At 53.6% G+C, this 24,462-nt stretch overlaps 1 protein-coding gene across 6 annotated transcripts in view; it reads left to right on the top strand.

Moving 5' to 3' along the window:
• The window catches only part of DAB2IP (DAB2 interacting protein), a 188,021-nt gene that overhangs the window by 54,769 nt on the left and 108,790 nt on the right, over positions 1–24,462 (top strand). For 3 of the 6 annotated variants that reach the window (XM_035015897.1, XM_035015898.1, XM_035015896.1), the window contains exon 1: positions 8,314–8,632. The exons of the other annotated variants lie outside the window; for them this stretch is intronic. In XM_035015897.1, coding sequence (XP_034871788.1) covers positions 8,509–8,632 — 124 coding nt within the window. In that variant the 5' untranslated portion in view covers positions 8,314–8,508. Of the gene's footprint in view, positions 1–8,313; positions 8,633–24,462 lie in introns of those variants that run through there. 6 annotated transcript variants of the gene reach the window in all.

The following is a 24,462-nucleotide window of genomic DNA, read 5'->3' as shown; positions in this document are numbered from 1 at the left end:
ATGAGACTGACTGAATTTTGCTTCCTTTTAGGACTTTGCCTGTGGTCCTGGACCATCCCCCTTTCACACACCTTCTGTCTATGTTAATCATTAATCAGGAGGAGAGCCCCACCTGTGAGAGGGGCGAGTCCCAGCCAAGGGGACTGCTGATTTCCAGGATGACCCTGAACTTGTTTTCCTTGGCCCCAAACTTTTAGCTACTTCCTGTTTGAGCAGGCACAGAAATTCTAGGGCCCCAGCCCTTCCTCCTCCCCTTGGTGGAATTTCCAGACAAAATGCTGTTCCCAGGATGGGGGCAGGGCCGGCATTGTTCTTGCTCTTAAGAGTTGAGGGGTGACAGGTTACAGAAGCCACACTTAATTCTCACCTATGTGGTCCTGGGACACCAGCTTTGGGCTGGGTGGGATCCCCAGGAAAGGCAAGTAAGTGTGAGAACGATGGTTCTGGCCCAGCCTGCCCCTCCTCTAACACCTGCTGTGGTTCCCATTTATGTTCCAGACTGGGCACAGAAGCTCTACGTGTAAGTGCCCAAGGGCCACCCCCCCCAGGCCAACTCCACTTTACAGGAGGGGGACAGGGTGGGGGTCTGCGAATGAGAGGGGACTTGCTCAGAGGCACACCGCAGAGCAAAGGCACTTATTCATCCGTTCCTTTCTTCTGTGCCAGCCCCAGGTTAGTCAGGACTTACAGCCTGGCCTCCTGATCGGCTCCAGGTTGCTGCCTGAAAGTCAACTTTGCAGCCTGCTGTCTGTGTGTCCCATGGAGGAGAGCCAGGCCCCGAGAGGGGGAGTGACTTGCCCCTGGTCCCACAGCTGCCCTTCTTGAGAAAAGAAGGGGGGCTTTGAGCCCAGCTCCCTCTATTCACCTCATTCCCCGAGTGGTGACTGAGTGCTGGTCTGTGCACGGGTGTGACAGAACTAACAAGGCCCCTGCCCTCATTAGAGTTTAGGGGAAGACAACTAGTGAACAACCGAATACACAGATAAGATAGTTTTAGGAAGCAGGAGGCTGAAGAAAATAAAACAGGGCGATGGGGCAGCGTGTGGGGATTGGGGCAGAGGCGCTTGAGATAAGGTGGCCAGGGTAGGCCTCTGAGGGTGTGAATTTGAGCCGAGGCCTGAATGACAAGGAGGAGCTGGCCATCTGAAGATCTGGGGTTAGTGGGTGAGGCAGAAGGAAGAGCACATGCAAAGGCCCTGAGGCGGGACCATGTTTGGCACGCTCAGGACTTGGAAAGCTATCCAGCCGAGTCTACAACTATCTTAGCCAGTGGCTCCCCAAGAAAGCTGCTAGAAAACTTTAAGAATATGGATTCTTTGGCCCTACCCACCAAAATTTGGATTCAGTGATGTTGAGAGTGGCGCCCTAGAATCCGTGTCTGAATGCTTCAGTGTAGTTTGTGGGCATCTAGCCTCGCCCCCCACCTGCAGTCCTGCCTTCTAAAGCCGGGCCTTCCCTTAGAGTTGCAGAGTGGGGATCAGAGAGATCTATGACTTGTCAAAGTCAGACAGGCCCAAAGCCGGAGAGCTAGGCCTAGAGCCTGATCCTCTGCCTCCCTGGTCAGGGTTCTTTCTTTACCACTTTATTTCTCCCCTATGGAAGGGCTGCCTGGGCCTCACTGCCACTTGCGTCTACACCTCATACGGCCTGCTCCTGAGACCCACCTCATCCTCTGCTCCAGCCTCACGGTTCTACACACTGCCCCAGCATATGCTTTGCTGGTTTCTACCTCAGGGTCTTTGCTCATGCTGTCTCCCCCTCCAAGAATACAGTCTTCTGTTCTCTACCCAGTCAACTCCTACTCAGCCTTCTGGCTCAGTGCCAATGACTCTTCTTCCAGGCAGTCTTCTGGGACTTCTCCCTCCTCTGAATTCCTTAGGGCTGAGTCCAGATCAGAAGGGGTCAGCCACTTGTCCCAAATGCTGCTACCATCTCTCGTAGTCAGTCTTACTGAGAGCCTATTCTGGGCTGGTAACTCTGCTGACCAGCTCTGACTATCCTGCTCTCGAGGAGCCCAGAGGAGTCAGAAAAGAAACAGCCCAGAGGGGCAGATGTTAGTCAGTTTACATATAGGGTTTGGATTCGCTATGCTATTTGACCTTCTACAACCTCACAAAGTGTAAGTATCATTAAACCCATTCCGTAGTTGAACTGAAGGCACAGGCAGGTGAAGGCACTAATCTGGGCTCACCCCAAATCCCATACTCTTTCAGCACCCTGCTTAGACGGGAGCTTCCTAGGAGCTGGCTCCTGGGCCAGTTCATCTGTCCTCCTCAGTGGGATCCTGCAAGGATTGAGCGAGGCCCCTCCTGCCTGGAACCCAGGCCAGTGCCGGCCATGAAGTGGTTCACAGATGACCAGGCAGGCCTGCCTGGGAAGGGAGGGGCCTTTCTGACCTCACACTGGGACCATATGCCACCCCCTCTGGTCACCCAGTGGGTGTGGAGCTGTCTGGGCCCATCAACTGGAAGGGGAGGACGAAGCCCGGAGACCTGGAGCCTCAGCCCCAGGCCTGGGCCCAGAGAAGGAGGGGTTGGGGGCCCACCTGGAGCTTGGCAGCATTTCTGGGTCAGGGCAGGGGGAGGAAGTCCAGGGAGAGAGCTGCTTCAGGCCTGGCCATCTGGGTTGAAATGCTGGCTGCTTGGGTGGGGGTGAGGAAGGAGGGCTGGGGCTGGGGCCTGGAGAGTGGATCCCAGCCTCCCCCAGCCCTGGGACTGGAGCCCTGAGCTTCGGAGGCAGCCGGTCTGGAGCAGAAGCCCAGGGCACCTGTGGGCAGGAGGCAGCAGGCATTCTGGGGGAAAGGGGGCGGTCCAAGGAGTCAAGGGGGAAAGGGGGTCTTGGCAGTTCTGTTTAAGTCCCAAGGTGGCCTTGCCCCCAACACTCACGTGTGACACTGGGCGAGTCACAGCATGTCTCGGCCTCCCTTTTCCATCTGCAGCGAGTGACGCTGCCGTACCCTGACTGCTCTGTGCTGGGGTGTGAGGGGCAATCAGACCCCTGATGGCTGGGGAATTGATGCCGGATCCGGGCAGCGTCCCTGGGGCAGGTGGCTGTTCTGTGAGGCCTCGGCTTCTCCAGCTCCATCACCCACTCTGCAGGTTCCTGCTAGCTCTCCAAAGTCTCCTTTGGAGACTCCTGCACAGTGTTTGCTATTGAGAATGAGCCAGGATTTTAGGACAGGTTGTTGATGGGTACAAAGGAACTACATCTTCTCTGAGCTTCTGGAGGACAGGAGGGAACATATAGGTGCTGGTTTGAGACTGGGGGAAATTTCTAGATCCTGATGGAATCCTGTGGAGGTGGGCTGGGCTGGGCGGAGATGGAGATGTCTCATCTCTATTTAGCACATGGGAATCTGAGGCTCAGAGATGTCAAGAGGCTTCCTTTAAGTCACACAGCACCCAAAGACACACAATGACCCTGCCGACTGGCCTTGTGCCCCTGTTAGGGCCCTGGCGTCTCCCAAGGCTCACCCTCAGTCCTGCTTTGAGTGACTTTATTTAGAAAATACACTCCCCAAGGGCTGCGTGTGTGTGTGCAAATACCCACCCTTGACCAGGCCCCCCATTCCCTGTGTTGAGAGGGGCAGAGTCATCCAAGTCTAGGGTCGGCATGGCCCTGACGGGGCCATTTTCTGGGAAGGATGTCAATAAAGTTGTTGGTGGCTTTCGGGAGGAAGTCTGGGGAGCAGTGGAGGTGTTGGACAGCTGGCTGGGCCTCGAGTGTGACCTCGCAGGGCCTGTTTGCAGCTTCCACTGTGTGGGGAGAGCCCCTGCTCCCCCACATCCTGATGAAGGTCCTGCTCCTGGTCCAGCCTTGCTCCTGGATGCGTACTAGACGCTGGAAGCTGTCATTGCTCGCCAGACAGGCCACCTCTCCAGGCTGAGGCTCATGACCCTGACCACTAGCGCCCCCCACCGCGGCACCCCCATCCACACCCCTGCCTGGGACATCAGCCACGCAAAGGTCGAGGCTGGCCCGGGAGGCGGATGTGTGCCGGACTGCCTGGCTAGGGACTTCCCCAGGTCATTGCTGCCTACCCCCGTCCCGACAGGAAACCTGACAGGTCTGAGCCCTCCAGACACCCATTGTGTGGGGCCTGGCGTGGGCTCCAATGTTTCCCCTTGCAGGGCTCCTAACCCTCTTCACCTCCTCCTGTTCCTTGTCAAAGCTGGCTTTTATGGAAAGTTCCAGGCTGTTGCCCCTCCTCCCTCTCTGCATTGAAGTCCTGCTCAGCCTTAAGAACTTTGCTTTTTCCAGCTTGCCTGGGTTCAAATCCTGACTCCTACTGCCAGCTGTGTAACCTTAGGGAACTTACCCTCTCTGGGCCACCAATATTTCCTGTAAGCTGAAGGTGGTAACCACCCGCCTCTTAAGATTGTTGTGAGATTTAATGGGATCCTGTGCGTTGAATGCCCCAGATAGGGTCTGGCACATAGTAAATGCCAAAAACGGTTTATCAGTATTAAATCCAAGCTTCATCTTCAGACAGACCTCTCCAGGCCAAACTTCTAGCCCTCCTCTGTGGAAAGTCTTGGACTTCTGGGGTCCCCTCCTGGTGTGAGCCCCTCTCCTCCCTGGATGGAATCTAATGTTAGGTGATGGGTTCTTCTTGCTCTTTCCTCCTGGGCCAAATGGCCCCTCGGTAAAGGCCATGCCCTTCTGCCTCGTGTTCACCTCTGTCCAGGGTCCTTTGTGGGCAACTGAAGGCTTTTCAGGGGTAATTCTGACAATATGCATTTTTGTTCCTCTCTCACTGACCTTAAACCTAATACCTCAGGAGGATGGGAGAATGCGCTCGGCTGGCCCCCTCACTCTGCAGCTGGTGTCCCTCCTGACCTAACAACCCCCCTACCCCCACCCCAGCCGGTGGTTTACCTGGACTTAGAGCCCAGCTTTAAGGCCGCCAACCCCCTCTTCCCAGCAGGGTGTTATTCTCCTGACACCCAGATGCAGATTCTTTGGGTCCATCTCTCCTTGGTCTTCTCCTGTGTCCTCATTATACAACCCAACTGGTGGGGTGTGGCGGGGGTGGGGAGGGTCTCTCATTGGGCTCAGACTGCTTTAATGAGGTGACGTTTCAGCTGGGCCCTGAGGGGTAAGGAGGAGTTCACCAGATGCAGAAGGAAGAGCTTCATGGCAGCCATCTGACCAGCAGGGCAAAGGCAGAGTGGGAATGAGCGGGGAGACTTTGGGGAGCAGATAGGTAAGGGTCTGGAGTGGGCAGGGGTGCAAGGGGAGGTGGCTACTTTGTGACAAAGCTTGGTCCTTTTCATTACTCTGTGAGCTCACTTTTGGAGGCTTTAAGGGCACGTGGGGGGTCAGATCTGATTTAGCTGGCCCCTATCCCTGTGTCTGCACTTACTAAACATGTAGATTCCCAGGCCCCATCTGGAACCACGGAATCAAGTGTCTCGGGGGAACCCAGAAATATCCGTGTTTAATGTACTAGGGTGATTTGGAGGCTCAGGAGTGTGGAGGCGGCAGGCTTGACCCCGACCCAAAGCAGCAGGTTGAGAGGTGGGAGCTGGGTCTATTCAGGAGCCCCTCTGGAGTCCAGAGAGCAGTGGAGAACAGACCACCGACAGACGGCCAGCCCTGTGGGGCCCCAGCTCACAGATCAGCAGGGCCTGGGAAGCCCATGCTGGCCAGGGCAATCACAGAGGGCTTCCCCTTGGAGGGGGGAATATTGCAGGAAATGGTGGTGGGGAGGGTGTTTTCAAATGCCCCTCCTCTAGGCTGGGTGGCCTCCAGAAAGGGGACTGCTCCTGTTTAAAGGGAGGAGGCCGCAGGGGCAGTGAAAAGGGGTGGGTGGCTTGCTCCACAGCGGGATTGATTCCAGATGCTCTGCTGGGGTGTGCAGGGAGCAGCCTTTGTCTTCCTGCCTGCCGCCCTGGGGGTCCTGGGACAGGAGGAGGGGCAGGGAGCCCAGGCCCCTTGTCTCCTAGGTCCTGCTCTGCCCCCTGCCTACACAGTACTCAACTGGTCCCTACTCCCGACCCTCCCGAGGCCTGTGGAGATGTTCAGCTTGCGTGGTTGGCAATGTCCACCCCATCCCAAGGCCAGGAATGCAGAAGCTTCTTCCTCTTCAATAGCAGACCCTCTTCCCTCCACAAGGTAGATAAGTTGGGGGCCCATAGCTTCTCCTTGTAGGCGGGGAAACTGAGGCACGGAGAACTTGAGAAGCCCAAGCATAAGCCGAGAGACTCTGCCTGATCTTTGGAGCCCAGCTGTGCTTACTGACGACGTCCGGAGCTCCTGGCTACTTCCCCCCTCCCTCTACACACAGACAACTAAATCTGCTAGGTGGGGATGCCAGGTCAAGACCACTTGTCTCAGCCACTGATAGTCTATTGGCAGGGAACCTCTCGTCCTCTCAAGGGGAGGCCAGACCCTGGTTGATCAGGGCCTTCCTGCTTTGGGAAGGAAACTGGGCCTGATGAACTCCAGGCTCTGGGTACAGGACCGATGCCCCCACCCTGAGCTGGACTTCCTGGGAGCCTTCCACCCACCAAAACTGGTGGACCTGGCTGCAGAGGTCATTCTTTCTGGAAGTGCCAAGGTGTGGGTAGGTGACTGCAAGAGGCCAGAGGAGGATGCATACAGCTTTTCTCTGGGGCCTCTGCTCTGGCAAGGGACGCTCCTGCGCAGTGTTTGCTATTGAGAATGAGCTAGAGCAGTGCTTAACCCAAAGGAGGTTAACGGTGTCCTTCCAGGCACCGTGGTTTACCATCTGCCCCAGGGACTGGCCGGCACTCTGGAGAGAGGGGCCAGCGGGGGTCTTCGGACAACCTAGATTGGGTTTGGAGGAGCATACCCCTCCTGCCCCTCCCCCCTGGTCCTGGGAAGGCGCCTGGCTTCCAGCTGTGATCCAGGCTCTCCTGACCTGGGGGCCCTCCCCCCTGGCTGAGGGAGCCAGGGAGGGGGCGCTCTTTGTGAGGTGCAAAACGTGGCCTGGATTTCTGCCGAGACTGCCCCGCCCCCATCAGGGCCCCACCTTTCTGTTCCGGAGAACTTCCAGACTGTCTCCAGCACCCACGGATGACTCTCCCTCAAGCACACCCCTAAAACTGCGTGTTGAGAGCCCCAGGCTAAGACCACTTGCCTCTGCCGTTTTTCTGTGTGACTGAGGCCAGTCAGCCCTCCCTGCCAGGGCCTCAGTTTACCCTTCTATACTTGAGAGAATAAAGCTCAGGCAGGTGGTTGTCTGCATAATTTACAAGATAAATGCTGCTCCTGGGGCAAGTAGGAGGAGAGAGAGAGAGAGAGAGAGAGAGGGAGAGAGAGAGAGAGAGACAAGCAAGGGCCAGGATGGTCGGGGAAGGCTGTAGAATTTGGGTCCTAGAAGGATGGCCTTTGGCAGGGCAGACCCTTCTGGGAGTAGCACAAGGAAGAGTAAGAAGGAAGGGAATAGTAGGTGAGGCTGGAGAATGGTTGGGGCCAGATGGTTGGAACCCCAAATACCAAGGAAGGTTGTCTGGACTTGGGGAGCCATGAAGAGTTCTTGAGCTGGGGAGTGACTCAGAGAAGTCTTTCAGCAGGAGGCAATAGAGAGAGTTGGCACCTCTCGCCTCCATCTCCTCCAGGGTTGGGATTCTTCTCCAGGCTTGCCAGAGCTGCTGTGAACGCCCAGGGGGAGGAAGACCCCACCGCATCTGTGATGTTCTATTTGGGGAGTGGTCTAGATCATGCCGGGCAAAATGTTCAGATTTGGCAAAGCCTGCCAGATACACAGGTGCTCATTACCTCTCTCTCCTGTTTGTGCGCTTGAGATATACACTGCAATCGTAATGATATACAAAAAATATGTGTATCAAACGGAACAATTTTTAAAAATGTAGAGAAGAGGCAAGTTTTCTGCGTGAAAGGGAAGTCTTCTCAGCCCCGTTAGGCGGCTAGGGCCGGGAGCTCGCCAGGCGGTGTGTTTGCGGATCCATACTCAGTCCAGTGAGCTTGGGGCAGAAACGCGCCCTGCGGTGTCCATCTCATTCGGACCCTGCAAAGGTGACCGGTTTCGCAGCGCGGTCCCCGCCTGGCCGCCTGGCCGCCTGTCGTGCACCCTGTCTGGTGCCCGCGATCGCGCGCACGCGGGTGTGCACCGTCTACACCCGCGGGCCGGCTGGAGCGCCCCGTGCGTCCCGAGGTCGGGCCACGGCTCTGGGGCGCGAGGGGTGCGGACGGTGACCCTCCTGGGGACCTGCCTGGGGTCCCGGGGCGCTCCGGGCCGCCTCGCCCCGCCGACTCCAGGCCGGGATTTCTCCCGCACTGACTTTCCGGGCCGGTGCCAGCCCGGCCTCCCGGTCCCAGGCCCCCGCGGCGGGGCCGGCTGCTCGGGGAGGGCGGGGGCGGGAGGAGGAGTTTGAGCGACTTTGTGGGGCAGCCGTGGCCTCGGCGGCGCCCGCTCCAGCGCGCGGGAGAAGGCAGGGGCGCCCGCCGGGCGCGCCGGAGCGGGCGATGGGGCCCGTGTGAGCGCGCCCAGGCCCTGCCCGGTGCCCGGCGGGCGGCAGCATGTCCGCGGGCGGCAGCGCCAGGAAGAGCACCGGGAGGCCCTCCTACTACTACCGGCTGCTGCGGCGGCCCCGGCTGCAGCGACAGAGGAGCCGCTCCCGCAGCCGGACCCGGCCCGCCAGGGGTAGGCGCCACCCCGACCCCTGACCCCTGGGCTCCCCCTGCTGCCACCTCGCCACCTGATGCCAGGAAATGCCAGGGACCCTGGATCTTTCAGTCTGTTTAGCCGGGTCGCCCCCCCCCCGCCCCCGCCCCCCATCGCCCTTTCTGGCTGCCCGTTACTGTGTCGGCTTGATCCCCATCCCCGCAGCTTCTCCCTCCTCCGCCAGCGTCCTGGGGAATCCGAAGCTCTAGTCTCCGCTTGGGCCTTGCGCAGGGAAAGGGGAGATGGCAATTCGGGGTTGTCTTTCTTCGCTTCTCAGATGCCACCTCCTATTCCCCTGTGCCTCAGTTTACTCAGCAGCCTGGCAATGAAGTAATCCTGAGTGGATCTTGGCTTTTCCTCACTTTGCCTTCAGGGCCCTGGCCTCCCAGCTTAGGGTGGGGGGCCCGTCTCAGCGCCCCCACATACCTTCTCTCCCCAGGGACTTAACAGGCTTCCCCACCTCTTGGGTGGAGGGACAGGTGGCTGGACTTCAGAGGGTCCTGTCCCAGGAGTCCTTGGCTCCAAAGCCAAGATCTGCCTGGGACCCCTCCGAGTGGATGATGGGCCCACCTCCTTTGAAAAATTTCTCTCTTTCAAGCCCGGAGGCAAGACAGGGAGGAGGGGAAATGGGAGCAGCATTTTCTTTTTTCCAGTAACAGGATCCTCAGTTGGAAGCACATGTGATCCAGGAGGCTGCCTTTTGGGCCCGGTGGGGGCCAGGCCTTCCTTCCGAGGTTGGGTGGGATGGAGTTTAGGGAGGGGGCTCCTGGAAGGAGGAAGCCAGAAGGGGTCCTGGGGAGGCCAGGGTCCCTGTCAAGGGGCTCAGGACCGCTGAAGTGCCGGTGGGTGGTGGGTGGTGGGTGAGAGGGAGGAGGGCGGTTGGTAGCGCCCAGCGGGACCGGGGCCGAGTTGGTTCTCTTGGGAAACGGGAAGGCTGGTCCGGTGCTGAGCTTGATCGGGCAGCGGTTTGAGCAGATCCGTGCTTGGGATCCGGCAGACCTGAGGTCAAATCCCCACCCTCCCGGGTGCTGGTTTTGTGGCTCGGGCCCTGTGGTGTTGCTGCTGAACCTCAGTTTTATCGTCAGCTTGAGGGTAAATCAGACAGTACGCGTTCATTTGCTTTTCCCCAGAATGGGGAAGATTTTTTCCACAGTCAGGGCTGAATAACAATGTACAAGGCTTCCTCAGGAAGGAGTGAGTTCCTGAAGTAGTGAGTTCCCCATGCCTGGTTGGGTTCAAGCTGAGACTGGAAGTGTGCACAGGTGTTGCTGCAAGTTCAGTCCTCAAGAGTCTCTCGAGGCCTGGGGTCCACCTCCCCTTGTCTTCCTTGAAGTGGCCTCTGGCTACCCGCCCCCCCGCCGCCCCATTCCATGCTTAGCCTGAGAGACTAGAGATCTGGGTTTGAGCACTGAGACTTTGGGCAAGCCACTTCTCTTTTCTGAGCCTCAGTTTCTTGAGCTGTAAAGGGGGCTAGCAGGACTGGTAGGACTCAGTGAGGAAATGGGTTCATGCTTTGAGAAATGGGAGTTGTACAAATGCCCAGTAATGCTCAGGACACCCTGAGGCCTCCACCCCTCCCCTCTCCTTGCAGATGCCCTGCATGACCTGCTCTGCACCTCCGTGCCCTTCTGTTCCTGACTGCAGATGCTCAGAGAGAAACGGAAGTCCCCCTCCTGCTCAGCTGACTGGGCAGGAGACAATGTGTCCAGCGGTCACCTGTGCCCCAGCTTCCAGGCCCCTCCTGTGCAGGAGCCCCTGCTTTGTGTCGCAGCCTTGAAGGAGCTCAAAGCCTGCAGCGAGTGGGGAGGAGACTGTCACTGAAGTTACATCTGGGGAAATCAGGGAGAGCTTCGCAGAGGAAGTGACATGTGGACAGCAGAGGGAGTGGTTGAGTCAGATGTGTGTTCAAGCCCCAGCTCTGCACAGAACTGTCCTTGGGCCAGTTACCTCGCTTTGGCCTAGTCTGGTAAATGGGTGTAGTGACAGGTGTAGTGACGGCAGGGTCCTTTACGGGTGAGAGCAAGTGCACAGAAAGCTAGAAGCCTGTGTTGTCTGGCACTTGGGCCAGAGTTGAGCAGGAGCTGTTGGTGTTCTTACTCTGGGCAGAGGAACAGTCTGGAAAAACAGGGAGAAGGAAAATGTCTTGGGCGTTGTAGAGAGAGTTCATCCTGGGGTGGAGGAGGGGAAGGGCTTGGGAGGGGGATAGTGGGGAGCAGTAGTTTGGGCTGGAGAGAGGGCCTTGAGTGATGGGGAGTCATGCATGGGGATGAGAGCTGCCTGGCAGGGTGAAAGGTGGAGGCTGGGGGCCCCTTGCCCGCCTACAGCAGCCACTGATCTCCCCCTCCACTAAACCCCCAGATCCTGGCCTCTGCCCCCAGGGCCACCCCTCTTCCTGAGGCCAGTGCCCCAACCTAGGTGGCAACTCACGTGGGGGGAACCACCCTGTGGCCTTGGGCGGGTCCCTGCTGACCTCAGGCGGCACAGTCTCCCCATCTGCGTGGGGGCTTGGTCCCATAGTGCTGACATCAGACCCCAGAAGAGGGGGTGGTATCTAGCACCCCAGCCCCGATCACCCATGCCCCTTGCTCCACACCCATTCTGGCCTCTGTCACTAGCGAGGAAGGACAGTGACTGAGAACTCTGGGGGAGTGTGTTTGTCCAGAAACAGAAGAGTGCAGGGAAGAGTTGGCTGGAGGCAGGTGCACAGCCGGCCGGGCCTTGGAGAGGGCTGTGGCCAGGCTGCCACCTCTGAGGAAGCCCCCTGTCCATTGCCCCCACAGTCCCCTGGAGTGGTGGCAGGGGGCTCCCTGTGGACTTGAGAGCAGGACTTGGTCCTTGCCCAGGGCTGCAAGTGATGGACAGTGTCCACAGTCCCGCCCCACCCCCCCGGGCTTTGAGCAAAGCGGGGCACTAAGCAGGGCTCTTCCTTCTCGGGGCCCCGATCTCCCCATCCGAGGAATAGGCAGAGTGAGACCTGCCATTGACAATGACCAGAAGCAGGGTGGAGACAGTGACCTTTAGATGGCAAGGGTCATCTGGCCATTTCACATTGAGCTTTGTGACCCCAAGTCCACTTGAAGGCTAGGTATGGTCCATGGATATGAGGGGGGCCTGTCCCCAGTAGAGTGTCACCAGCCAAGGTGCCTTCCCACCTCCCCCTACCCCAGGTCAAGAAAAGTTTTGTCTGTCTGTCTGACTTATCTGTCCCCCCAGGGCTGCTGGGAGGAAATACAGGTTTTCCCCTCACTCCAGATAAGGTCTGGCCCATTTACCCAACTAGCAAACATGTCTTGAGCACCTACTATGTGCTGGGCTCCAGCCTGGGCAGTGGGGGCACATGGAGATTAATGGCACATGCTGCCAGCCCTCCCCAAGCCCCCAGATGGTTGAGGAGGCTGACTTGTTGAGGTTCACGGGGGCACAGAGCCCTTTTGGGGGTACAGAGCCATGGTTAGTGGGAGACAGGTTCTGCTCCCAGCTCAGCAATGAGCTGGTTGTGTGACTCTGGGCCCCTCCCAGGGCCTCAGGTTCCCCCTCTGTCAAGCAGGACTTATGCTCTGCTGCCTGACAGGTCAGGAGACCTGGAATGCCCATACGCATACTCATCGGAGGCTCTGATTCTTTTCGTTCTGTTTTCACCCGAGTTTTTTCAGGTGCTAACCCTAACCCGCCTGCACGCTGGGGACTTGGTGGATATATTCTCCTGAGATGGTTCCTCCTCCACATCCATACATAGCCCCATTGTATGGCCCTATATTTTGGTGGCTGTGTGATCCCTCTCCCCTATCCCCAGGCCCCTTTCCTTTCAGGGTGTGCTGGAGTCTGTCTGAGGAGCCCTCTGGAAGGGTTTCCCAGGAACACCCCAGCACACTTGGAGGAATGCAGACAAGAGTGGTGGTGGTACCCAGGAAGACTGGGGCTGACCTCCTGAGGGGATAGTCCCCTCCCGGTGCTTAGACGTGGCAGCTGAGTGATCCAATCCCTGATCAAGATGAGGACACTGAGGCGCAGAAGGACCTTCCTAGAACTAGGTGTGGAACCCAGGGCTGCTGGCCCCCAGGAAGATGATGACATGGTTCGGGAGGGTGCTGGTTTGTCACAGCTGCTTCCCAGTTGGGAGTGATGGCTAGGGAAGGGCCTGTGTGCCCCCATAGGGAAGGACAGGGGCTGGGACCACTCCATATGGACCCTGGCTTCACTGAGACTTGCCGAGATGCCCTGTGGGCTGGCAAGCCCCTGAGGGTGGGGGCTGGTTGTATCTTTTGTCCCCTTGCCCTCATCTTCAAATGTACCCCCAAGAGCCCAAGGCCCAACTCTCTGCCCCCAACTTGGTTGCAACCTCTGAAATTGTACATTTATCCTTTCCTGCCTCATCTCTTCATTTGTTCCTGCTGAGACACAATCCCTCCTTTGGGGCTTAACCCCAGCTTCTGCAGGCCCTCCTGGTCCTTACATACCCCAGGAGCTGGGAGGCTCACTCCCTTTCATGGCCTGTAATAAAGTTAAAATGGCTTTTGTTTGTTGAGTGCTTTCTCAGTGCCCAACAGTGAACTTAATTTTGTACTTGCCTTATCTCATTTAATGCTCATTACAACCTTGGGAGATGGATACTGGTGTTGTCCTCATTTTATGGGGGAGGAAGCCGCAGCCCAAAGAGTGGGAGCCTCGTCCAGCATCACACAGCTCAGAAATGCTGGAGCCCAGTTCTGCAAGACTCCAGATCCTGAGCTGATAAATGCACCACCTCGCTATTCTGTGGGCAGGCAGATCTTTCTGAGGTCAGGCCTTGGCTTTGATAAGGCCTCCTCCTCCTATCTGATTTTCACAGTCAATGACTCTACCAAGTGTTCTTGGCCATCATCTCCCCAAATCCTGGCCATAACTTGGGAGGGAGGCAGGGGAATGATTCTGTTGGCATCTGTGGGGGGTCAGTCTTCCCGATTGGCTCGTCTGCCTGCCTGGGACCATTCAGGTGATCCCCTAGGTCCAGTATCACCCCCACCCCCACCCCTGTATCCTGCTCTCATTTGTGTTCTGCCAACCATGTGCTTTCCCTGGGATGGTCACAGGTCAAACAGCCTCAGCCCTGTCTCTTCACCAAGGCTCTTTGTGCTAAGGGTTCAGGGTCCCCTTGTATGAGGTCCCTGAAGACAGGCAGACAGCTTGAGGCCCACTCCCCAGAGCTATCTAGGTCCTTGAGGGAGGCCAGAGGTCCCAGTTAATCTACCGGAATGTCAGTCTCTTAGCCTTTGTGTTCCTGGCTTCACCTTCAATAACAAGGAAGATAATGGCTGAATGTGTGTCAGGCCCGGTGCCAAGAGCTTTGCCTGATCATGTCATATCTTATTTCGACCCCTCCACCCTCCTAAGGAGGTAGGGGTCCTTATTATCACTTCCCTTTGCCGGATTAGGAAACTGAGCTTGGTAAAGTAATTGGCTGAACGAGGCAAGGTCCAAAACGAAGCAACTAGACTCCAAAGCCCACTTACACTCAGAACCGGGCCCAGGAGCCCAGTGCTTCCTCTTTTCTGGAGTTGGTGGGATGCGGAGGACACGGGAATGCCCTCTTGAGCTCAGCAGGTCAGGTCTGCTGCCCAGTCTCTGCCCCACTGCAGTCTGTGCTTACGGAAACCTGGTGGGATGAGGGGCCGGAGGCTGCTTTGCTCAGCCGCTGCTGGGCCCGGGGTTGGTGGGGCCTCTTGCACCTCCAGCACCCGGGCTAACTGTTCCCCTGGACAGCGGGGGAAACCGAGACCTGCAGAGCCAAGGCCACTCGCTCAAGGTTATGGAAAGGAGTTAATGAGAGACCCAGGTCCGGAATTCTGACTCTGGCATTCTATTTCCATGTTGGTTGTGTTTGTTGCTTTTCCCAAGGGTAGCGCAGAGAGGGAAACTGAGGCAGCTGGGCTCCTCGTTGGGTCTTCCTGGGGGAGGGGATGGGGTTGAGCTCTTGTGTAACCCGTTGCCGACGCGCTCACATCCCATACGCGTTTTGCTTAGAAATGACATGAAGCCTTTTGACTGTTTTTAAAAGGAAAAGCAACAGCTGTGATAACTTCTCCAGCACCTTCCTCTTGAGGCCGTTTGGTTTAAATGTCAGGAAAGGGAGAGTATTTCCTGGTCAGGAACATTCGGAGCTCGCCAGGAGCTGAAGTTTTGTTTTGTGTTGAGTGGGAATTTGGGCAGTCAGTCCCCAGCCCCCACAGCCCCCCAGCACACCCCCCCACCAAGGCTGTGTTTGACAGTTGCTGGGAGGAGGGATTTGAGAATGAGCAGGCGAGATGCCACGCCGAGTGGCAGGGTGGTTATGGCATGGAGTGGCAGGGTGGTTATTTTTAGCCATCCCGATCCAGCAGAGGCATTTCAGCGTTTGTTCAATATTTAATTATCCATCTGAAGTTGGCCCACGTGGCCTTGAGTTTGGAAGCGGCTCTCTGTGCTGTGATTTCCTCTGACTGCATAAATAAGGAATCGAGGGGAATCTCAATAGCCCTCCAAATAATGAGAATGAGAAAAAAAAAAAAAGCAGCCCAGGAGCCTCGGTACTCAGAAAAGACCGGCTTGGTTCTGCAGTCTAGACAGACCCACCTGTACATGAGCGGAAAAGGCGAGCCTGCCGAGGACTCCCCATGACGCCCTTGGAAAGGCAGCCGCGCTTGGCCTATGAATCCCCGACTCCACAGCTGCCTGGGGTGCATTTGGGATGGGATCCCCCCCCTTTGCCGGGTTCCTGTGTTGACTTTGACAGCTGCTGGGTGCCCGAGAGGTGGTTTGGGGATTTTGCTTTTAGAAGCTTTGTTAGCTTTTCTTTCCCTCTTCTTGTCTCCCTGACAGGCAGGAGAGCACTTCCTGCATCTGGGCCATGTTCTTTCTTTTTTCTTGGCCCTTAGAGGTGATGAGTTGACACGGCTATGAGATGAAAAAGGCAGAGTGCAGGGAGGATGGGGAGGAAACTGTGGGGCTGTGAGGTTCTGTCCCCTCCCCCTTAGCCCCTGTCGATGAGGGAGCAGAGGGGAGGGGAAGGAGAGGGGCCAGAGGAGCCACCGGGCAGCCGGAGATGGTGCTCCTTCTTGCTGTCCCTCTTGGGGTGGGGGGTTTGTGGAGATTGGAAACCAATACATTGGTTAGGGAGAAGCTTAGGAAAAAATAGTTTCCTATCCATTTATACTTCTGTTCTGGGGACCGGGTTTGGCTCAGGAGTGTGGCCAGGGCCGGAGTCCTGACTGCATCATAAATGCTGTGTGATCTCAGACAAGTGACTAAATGTCTCTGGGCTCAGAAGCCCTTCTAGCTTCTAGAGGTGTGACACAGCATAGAGTATTATTATAAGCTGGGTGAATTGTCATTATCTGTTCATCCAAAGCCTGAGGGGTTAATTGCACCTTTATTAGGGCTGATCTAGAAACAAAATGTGATGCCTATGGGGATCGGAACCATCCCAGATGGTTCCTTGGCATCTCTTCCCCCAGAGGCTGCTGCAAATGTCACTTGTACTTGTTCAGAGCAGCAGAGCTTTAATGAGCCGCCTCCTGTTTGCAAACCCTGTGCCAGGGGCTGCCGTGGAGGAGAGAGCCAGTCTCCACCCTCAGGGAGCTGAGCCTGGGGGAAGGTCTGCTGGAATCGGTCAGCAGATGACGTGACCAGGAGGTTAGTTAGGGCCTTGAACGGTGAGCCAAGAGGTTGGCACTCCCCCTAGCTAGCCACAGGGAGTCGAAGGAAAGATTCTGAAAATAATGGTAATTATAACAATGACTTCCAGCGTGCCAGGGGCTCTGCTAAGCCCTTTAAATGCATCATTTTATTAAATCCTCATTCTCCCAGTTACTCTGATCTGCTTCATTTTGCAGATGAGAAAAACTGAGTCTGCGGACGGGTTAAGTACTTGCTCAGCTTTACCCAGCTCCTGAGGGGCAGAGTCCAGGATGTTTAACCCTCACTTTGCTTACCAGAGCTGTGATTTGGGAATATGATTTTTAGCAGCCGGCAGGCTAGATTGGTGCGGTACAGGGAGGGGGTGGGGGGAGAGTGGGTGTCTGCAAACAGAGGTGATGGTGTTGGCTGTCCAGAAGGAGGAGGCAATGGGTCTGAGCTGGGAGAAGGGGAGAAGGACTGGACCAGTTTGGGGGAATGGGGGAGGTGGTATCCCAAAAGACTCAGATGTGATGCAAGTTTTGGAGGCCCAGCAAGGAGGTCATTCCTGCTTCCTGGAGAATCCTGGGGGAGGCCAGTAGGTGTGGGGTCCGGGGAAGCAGAGGGCAAGTTGAGAGAAGCTGACAAGGTTGGAGGAGGTGGTACAGGGGATGCCATCCCCATCTGAGGACCAGTGCTGGACAGACTGCCCACATTTACTCCCTGACCGACAGCAAAATACGAAAAGTAAGGCCAATGCAGTGAGTTGCCCACAACATCCATTTCAGTGTAATCCATCTTTGTTGCTTTTCTTTATTCTGAGGTGATGGTTTTTGGACTCTTTTGGGGGTTAGAACATTCCTTTGATGAGATGCAGGATGGTGATAATTGTTTTAATGTTGTATTTGGCAAGACAAGAGGTCAGAGGTCCTATCGTTGCCCATTTCCATATTATGCTACCATGTTGTTTTTATGTATGAAAATGGAATGGGTTCCTGAAATTCCAAGGTGATGGGAGCCTGGCACTCAGGAGAGAGAGGTCCAGCAAGAGGGAGGCGGCATACAGCCTTTGGAAAGATCTAGGCGAGTGGGAGCCCTTGGAGTGGGTTGGAAGCCAGCAGAGCTGTGGACATGGCTGACAAGCCTGCTCTGGCTCTTAATGCTGCAGACGGGGCAGGGGTGGAGGTTGGGGGATGGAGTGTGGTGTGCAGAACGGGACAGCTGGAGAAGTTCGGTGGGGGTGGAGGCCCGAGAGAAGCTTGGGTTTCCCGTGAACTGTCTCTGCAGTCACAGACCCACTAGTGTCTAGGGACCTGCTCCAACCACCCTCCCCCAGCAGTAGCAGCCTCTGAGTTGTCCTGGGATGGCGCCCTGAGCTTCAGAGGATCCAGGCTATAGCTCCCTGTCCTGCCCCGACAGACAGCGCTGGGGCTGGGGGCCTGGGAAGCCCCTCCTAGAGATGTTATGGAAGCAGTTCCTGAGTTATCAATGGTCCCCAGGGGAGACCACCAGTTATGGGCTAACCCCCTCCATCTCCTCCTTAAAAAAAAAATAATGTTTATATTGGTGTTTCTCCTCCTCACCCAACTCCCAGGATTACAAAAGCAATAAATATCCATATTAGAAGAGAAGAAAGTAAAAAATCATCTTTAATCCCAGCACCCAGTGATAAGCATCTGGGGGGGAGCATTTGGGGGTTACTTCCAGGTTTTTTCCTGTTCTTGACTTTTTTTTTTAAAGATTTTTACTCATTTGTTTGAGAGAAAGAGAGTGAGCAAGAGAGAGAGAGAGCACAAGCCAGAGGTGGGGGGAGAGGCAGAGGGAGAAGCAGACTCCCGGCGGAGCAGGGAGCCCAAAGCGGGGCTCGATCCCAGGATACTGGGATCATGACCTGAGTCGAAGGCAGACGCTTAACCGACTGAGCCACCCAGGGGCCCCCCCATTCTTGAATTTTTTAAAAAATTCTAAAATATTTGAGGGGCCCCTGGGTGGCTCAGTTGTTAAGCATCTGCCTTCGGCTCAGTTCATGGTCCCAGGGTCCTGGGATCGAGCCCGGCTTTGGGCTCCCTGCTCAGCGGCGAGCCTGTTTCTCCCTCTCCCACTCCCCCTGCTTGTGTTCCCTCTCTCGCTGTGTCTCTCTCTGTCAAATAAATAAATAAAATCTTTAAAAAAAATTAAAAAATTAAAATATTTGAAAATACAGGAAGTATGGGGAAAAAATTGCAGACACCCATGTACTCACTTCTCAGATTAACAAATGGTAACATGGTCCTATTGCTTCTCCTTCCTTCTCTTTTCTTTTTCTCTTTTTTTTCCTAGAAATAAAATGATTCGGGTACAGCAGGGGCCAACAAAATACAGGCCATAGGCCAAACCCAGCTGGCCACCTGTTTCTGTATGACCTGGGCGCGAGGAATAGCTTTTTTCAGTGGTTGAGACAAAAGTCAAAAGAGGAATGATGTTTTATAATGTGAACATTCTATGAAATTCACATCTCCATGTCCATAAGTAAAGTTCACTGGAACACAGCCATGCTTTTTCAAAGTACATATTGTCTGTGGCTGTTTTCGGGCCACTTTGGCAGAAGTTGAGTAGTCGAGAGAAGCCTAAAATATTTGCTCTCTGGCCCTTTATGGGAAAAATTTGCCTACCCATGGGGTATGGCTAAAGAGCCCTGTCCTCTCCCCAGGGAGAGCCAGCCTCCTGAAGACAGGGTGCGTCCTGCGCAACTGTGCTTTTATGTTTTTCCTACATTTGCAAAGGCTTCAAAATGTGTACTATGGCATTGTTTCAAAGAAGAGATGGATGTGGAGAAACTGCACACATGCCCACACCTGGGACCCCCTCCCTTTCCCGAACTCCGGCAGCCCAGAAAAAATGGCAGCCCTCTGTGGGCCCTGGGGTAGGAGCAAAGGGCCGCAGGGGGAGACTCGGGAATAGAAACGCCGCAGACCCAAGTTCCTAGAAATCCCCAGAAAAGCAAAGGAAGAAAGAGACTTGGGGACAAGAGGAGTCTTCAGGCCAGTTCATGAGTCCTTGGAGTGACCAAGGAATCCAGAGTTTTCTGGAAGGCTGGGAATTCTTTGAAAGTTAGGTGCACGTCAGGGTGAGGAATAGGAAGCATGAATTGTCAAGGCAATTGTGAAGGGGCTCGAGGAGAGGGCCTCAGGAAGAGCTGGCTACAGTGTCTACAGATGCTGGGAAGTTTGCAGGACTTCACTTGGACGGCTGCTGAGGCCAGCCAGGGGCCAGGGAGCAGACCCCCGCACTCTGCTTTCAGAGAGGCCCCTCCCGGGATCTAAGTGAGAACAACGCATCTCCTTGGCTCTTCCCTCCACCTCCTGAGTGCCAGCAGCCTGACCCCTCCATGGCCCCTCTGGAGAGTTGCTGTGCCCCCCACCAAATGCTCTGGGTGGGTGGGGATGGGTGCCCTGGACGTGCCCCTCTCTCAGCAGATGTGGCCACCCCCAGGAACCGTGGGTACCCTCCCCTGACTCTGAACAACGTCCTGAACTTAACAACAACTTGAATTCTGATCCCAATTCCACTTGAAAGACAATGGGTTATCACAGTTCCATGGCTTTAGGACTCCTTCCCTTCCCCACACCCGCACAGTCACCATCCCCAGATCTGTTTCTCTACATTTCCTGATGGTCCATTTTTATTACATACAGATATCCAGTTCTAGTGCTATTTGTTGAAAAAACTATCTTTCACACCATCAATTTACCTTTGCACCTTTTTTCCAAAAATCAATTGACCATCTATGTGTGGTCTGTTTCTGCATGCTCTTCTCTTCCATTGATCTGTGTCCTAATGCTAATACCATGCTGTCTTGATTACTTTAGCTCTGTTTCGAGACTATAAACTATGCCTTGAAACCAAGTAATGTAAGTCTCCCAACCTGTTTCTTCTTACTCCAGATTGTTTGGCTCTTCTCGGTCCTTTGCTTTGTCACCTAAATTTACAATTGAGCTTGTCATTGTCTTCAGAAAGCCTGCTAGGATTTTGATTGGGATCACATTGAATCTGTAGATGGGTTTGGGAGAAATCCATCTTAACAACACGGAGTCTTCGCAATCCTTGAACATGGTGTATCTCTTCATTTATTTAGATTTTTTACAAAGTCTCTCAGTGATATATTTTTAGCTATTAGTCTTGTACCTCTTTTTTTTTTTTTTTTAAAGATTTTATTTATTTATTTGACAGAGAGACAGAGAGAGAGACCACAAGTAGGCAGAGCGGCAGGCAGAGGGAGGGGGAGAAGCAGGCTCTTGCTGAGCAGAGAGTCCAAAGCGGGGCTCGATCCCAGGACCCCGGGATCATGACCTGAGCCAAAGACAGTCGCTTAACCTACTGAGCCACCCAGGCGCTCCAGTCTTGTACCTCTTTTATTAAATGTATTCCTGAGTAGTTTTGATGCTCTTTGTTAATTACCATGCAGGGTGGCAATGTTACCCTACTTGCAAACTAAGAGCCTAAACTGGTAGTTTCATGGGCAGAATATAGGAGACCCCAGGGTCAGAGACAAAGGATTCTGCACAACAGGTAGCAGGAGCTTCATGTCTCCATTGGTCCCCTTTCCCCCCAAGTTCCTAGGGCGGTCACAGATGGTCTGTTCTAGAACATAAATGATCGCTCTGTTGTTTTTCCAAATTACAGCTTCATGTCCCTTATAGGGTATGATATACAATCTAGGGGGTCAGCTGTTTCGCAGGCTAAAAATTACACAAAGAACTGAAATTCAGTTTGCTTTAGCATTAAACCATTAAGTTAGAAGCTGGGAGATCATTTAGAATTTGAATTCCAAGTTGTCGAGTACAGAAAGGTAAAGGGAGTTTTCAAGTTATATGTAAAAATCAATATATACACACTTAAAGCTTTATGCCCATTTTAATTTGTTGAGGAAAAAAATGAAGGCTGTTATATAGCCATGTACTAATTTAATAATACAGTTTTTAAACAGAAGTGCAGAACATTAGGTTCTGAGGTTGAATTTTGGAGAAAAAAGAAATAGCTTATATTTTCTGAATGAAATGAAAAAATAGGATGAATCTAATAATACATCAGAATATTTAGGTTTGGATAATCATGGTTCCCTCTGGAGTGCTATCATTAGGACTTATATACCCTAGAGACGTATGATTGATGTAAATAGTATCTATACTGAGGATAAATACACAGAGTGCTGAGTACGAAAAGATGAAATGTTCTCCAGGCACAGATGTGAAAACATCTCTAAGTTATATTGCAAAATAACCAGCAAACGTACGTTATACTCTCGTGGTTATCACGTGTGTCGTTTGATAACAAGTGCATTGTGGAGAAAGAAAGAGGCTTACATTATATATGGTGAAGAATATTGTCTCTCTAGAAGGAAGCTCGTCTCCTTTTTTAAAGCAGCTGTAAGCGAGAGATGGGAGACCTTGAGTGTCCGCTGTCCTAAATCGGCCAACGATCTGACGGTGCTATCCCTCTATCTTCACTTTAATGTAATTAGAGTAAGCTGTGCTTTTATCAGTGGCTGTATTGGTTTCCTGTTGCTACTGTAACAGATGACCATAAATTCAGTGTCTTAACACAACACAGATTTATTATCTTACAGTTCTGGAGGTCGGAAGTCTGAAAGCAGTGTCCCTGGGCGCTAGAATCAAGGTGTCGGCAGGACAGTATTCCTCTTAGAGGCTCTGGGGGAGAGTCAGTCTCCTGGCCTTTGCCAGGTTCTAGAAGTCTTTGACCCGTGCCCCCCACCCCCCCTTGCTCCCTTCACCACGGCACCAGCTCTGCCTTCTCTGACACTCCTCCTGTCTCCTTCTGCTTGGGATTACATCAGGCCCACCAGGTAGTCCAAGGTAAACTCCCCATCTCAGGATTCTTGACTTAATCTCGTCCGCAGAGTCCCTTTTTACCACACAGGTGACATATTCAGAGGTTCTAGGGATCGAGACGTGGGCTCTCTGGGGCCCATTTTTCTGCCTACTGCAGGTGGCTAAGGCTTAGTAATCTCTGAGGAACACCTGTCCTCCTTCTCCCAAAGACAGGTGACCAAAAACTGAACTGGAAAAAGTGCGCAGGGGGAGGCGGGCGACCTACCAACTTATCAGTGCAATATTTTGGCAAACTCACTCTTTATTTAGCTCACTGTTACAAGCAGATAATAACAGTGCGGATGTGCTTCATTAACGCACACAAAGATAGACACAGAGCCATCATAGTTGGACTGCTGCGTCTGGAAAGTTCTAACAATGTGAAGATTCCATGGCCTGTTGCCATGGTGATTTTACCTTTGGCTCTTCCTGCTGTTTACCTGGCCACTCCCGTGGAGGGGGGTGGGGGGGTGGGGACCAGTCTTTTGGCACTCCAGGATGGGGAGCCGTATTCCCTCACCCACTGGTTTGTTCCTAGGTCCACTTTTTGGACTCTTCCTGAGCCACTCTCTGTAGCTGTCTGGTCATTTGGACCGCTGTTTCTGATTTATTGGTTTTGTTTTCTGGTTGTGTTTTTCTCTTCCTTTCCTATGTGTTCAGGGGGGCCCAATTCGTGCTGAATCATCCTACCACTTTTTATGTTTTAATTTTACTGTTAGTTTTTGGAAGTCTGAATTATTCTTCATTCAGTTAATGATGCAGTCATCTGTTTCCACCCATAGCCCATCCCCTTCTTCAGAGAGAACCTCTGATGATAATATTTTGAGAACGGTTTATGCCTTTTTTCTATACGAGTTTGTGCACACACACACACAAACAGAAGGTAAAACCTCGTATCAGTTTAATCACACAGACAACAAATGTACTTCAGCCTAAAGAGTCTAGGGTAAGCCTGTGCGGTGAGGTTCATATTTCTGTGCCTCTTACCTCTGGATCGCTAGCTCCTCTCTCTATTAGGTAACACTGGATACCAATACATTTCTGCAGTTAGTTTCTTGGGATGGAAAATCTCAATTATTTACACACAGATATGATTCCATGTATTTCAAATAGGCAATTTATTGACTTTCCATTTCGGAATCATCACAGATATATAAGCAGTTGCAAAAAGAGTACAGGGAGGCTTCCGTGTACCCTTCACTTGGTTTCCCCTGATAGTTACGTCTCACATGACTATAGTACATTATCCTCCAGCGTCGATGCCCTCCAGCCAGAAACCCCCTGGGAGCATGCCTAGTTAGACAAGTTGGATTTATTTTTTGTTACACCAGCGAGGGAGAACATACACCACTGGGAACCACAGGACATCTCAGTCCGAATATGGTAGAAAAAAACCTGCTATAGGATTTGGGCTTTGATGGAGTGCTTTGGGGGATGTCTAAGGAAGTGGGGTTCACTCTAGGTTGGCTGCTGTCAGAAAGCGGGGCAATTTTATGATGGGGTATCTCCAAATGTATCTTCAGGGAGGGGAGACAAGCATGACGATAAAGCGGTCGTTGTAAGGAAGAAGCAGTCATTGTAGCCAAGGTAGGAGGGTGTTTGGTATTTTGTGGGTGGCACAGTGACTTGGCTCTTGTCTGTTGCTTAGACAAAATTATGAAATGGCCTTGTTTTGTCTCACTTTATCTGGGTGAACTTGTCTGACGCTGGTACCCTAGAAGATTCTTCATGTCCAAAAGGACAATAACATGGCACGGCTGTGAATGCCAGGTTGGATTCTGGATGCCAGCGGCTGCTTTCATCCACTCTTTTCTGCAAACTGGTACCATGTATATGTATAATTGTGTGCCGTTTTTAAAAAGATGTTATTTATTTATTTTATGTATATGGAGAGAGAGAGGGACAAGCAGACTCTGTGCTGAGCATGGAGCCCAGGCGGGGATCGATCCCATGACCCTGAGATCATGACCTGAGCCGAAACCAAGCGTCGGACACTTAACCGACTGAGCCACCCAGGCGCCCCAGTTCTGTGCCATTTTTATTACATGTGTACATTTGTGTAACCACCACCACAATCAAGACACAAGACTATTGTATCACTACGAAGAGCTCTCGTACTGCCCCTTTATAGCTATACCCACCTGCCTGCCCCCCACCATCCCCAAGCCCTGGCAACTGCTAATCTCTTTTCCATCTCTAGGACTTTGCCACTTTAAGATGCCATATGAATGGAATCATACTCTGTGTGGCCTTTTGATATTGACTACCCCCCCTCCCCCACATAATGCCCTTGAGATCCACCCCAGTTGTGGA

Source organism: Mirounga leonina, unplaced genomic scaffold (genome assembly GCF_011800145.1).
Source record: "Mirounga leonina isolate KUSES-001 unplaced genomic scaffold, KU_Mleo_1.0 Mir_170, whole genome shotgun sequence".
NCBI lineage: Eukaryota > Metazoa > Chordata > Mammalia > Carnivora > Phocidae > Mirounga > Mirounga leonina.
The sequence above is the reverse complement of the archived record's forward strand: the minus strand, read 5'-3'. Positions and strand labels throughout refer to the sequence as shown.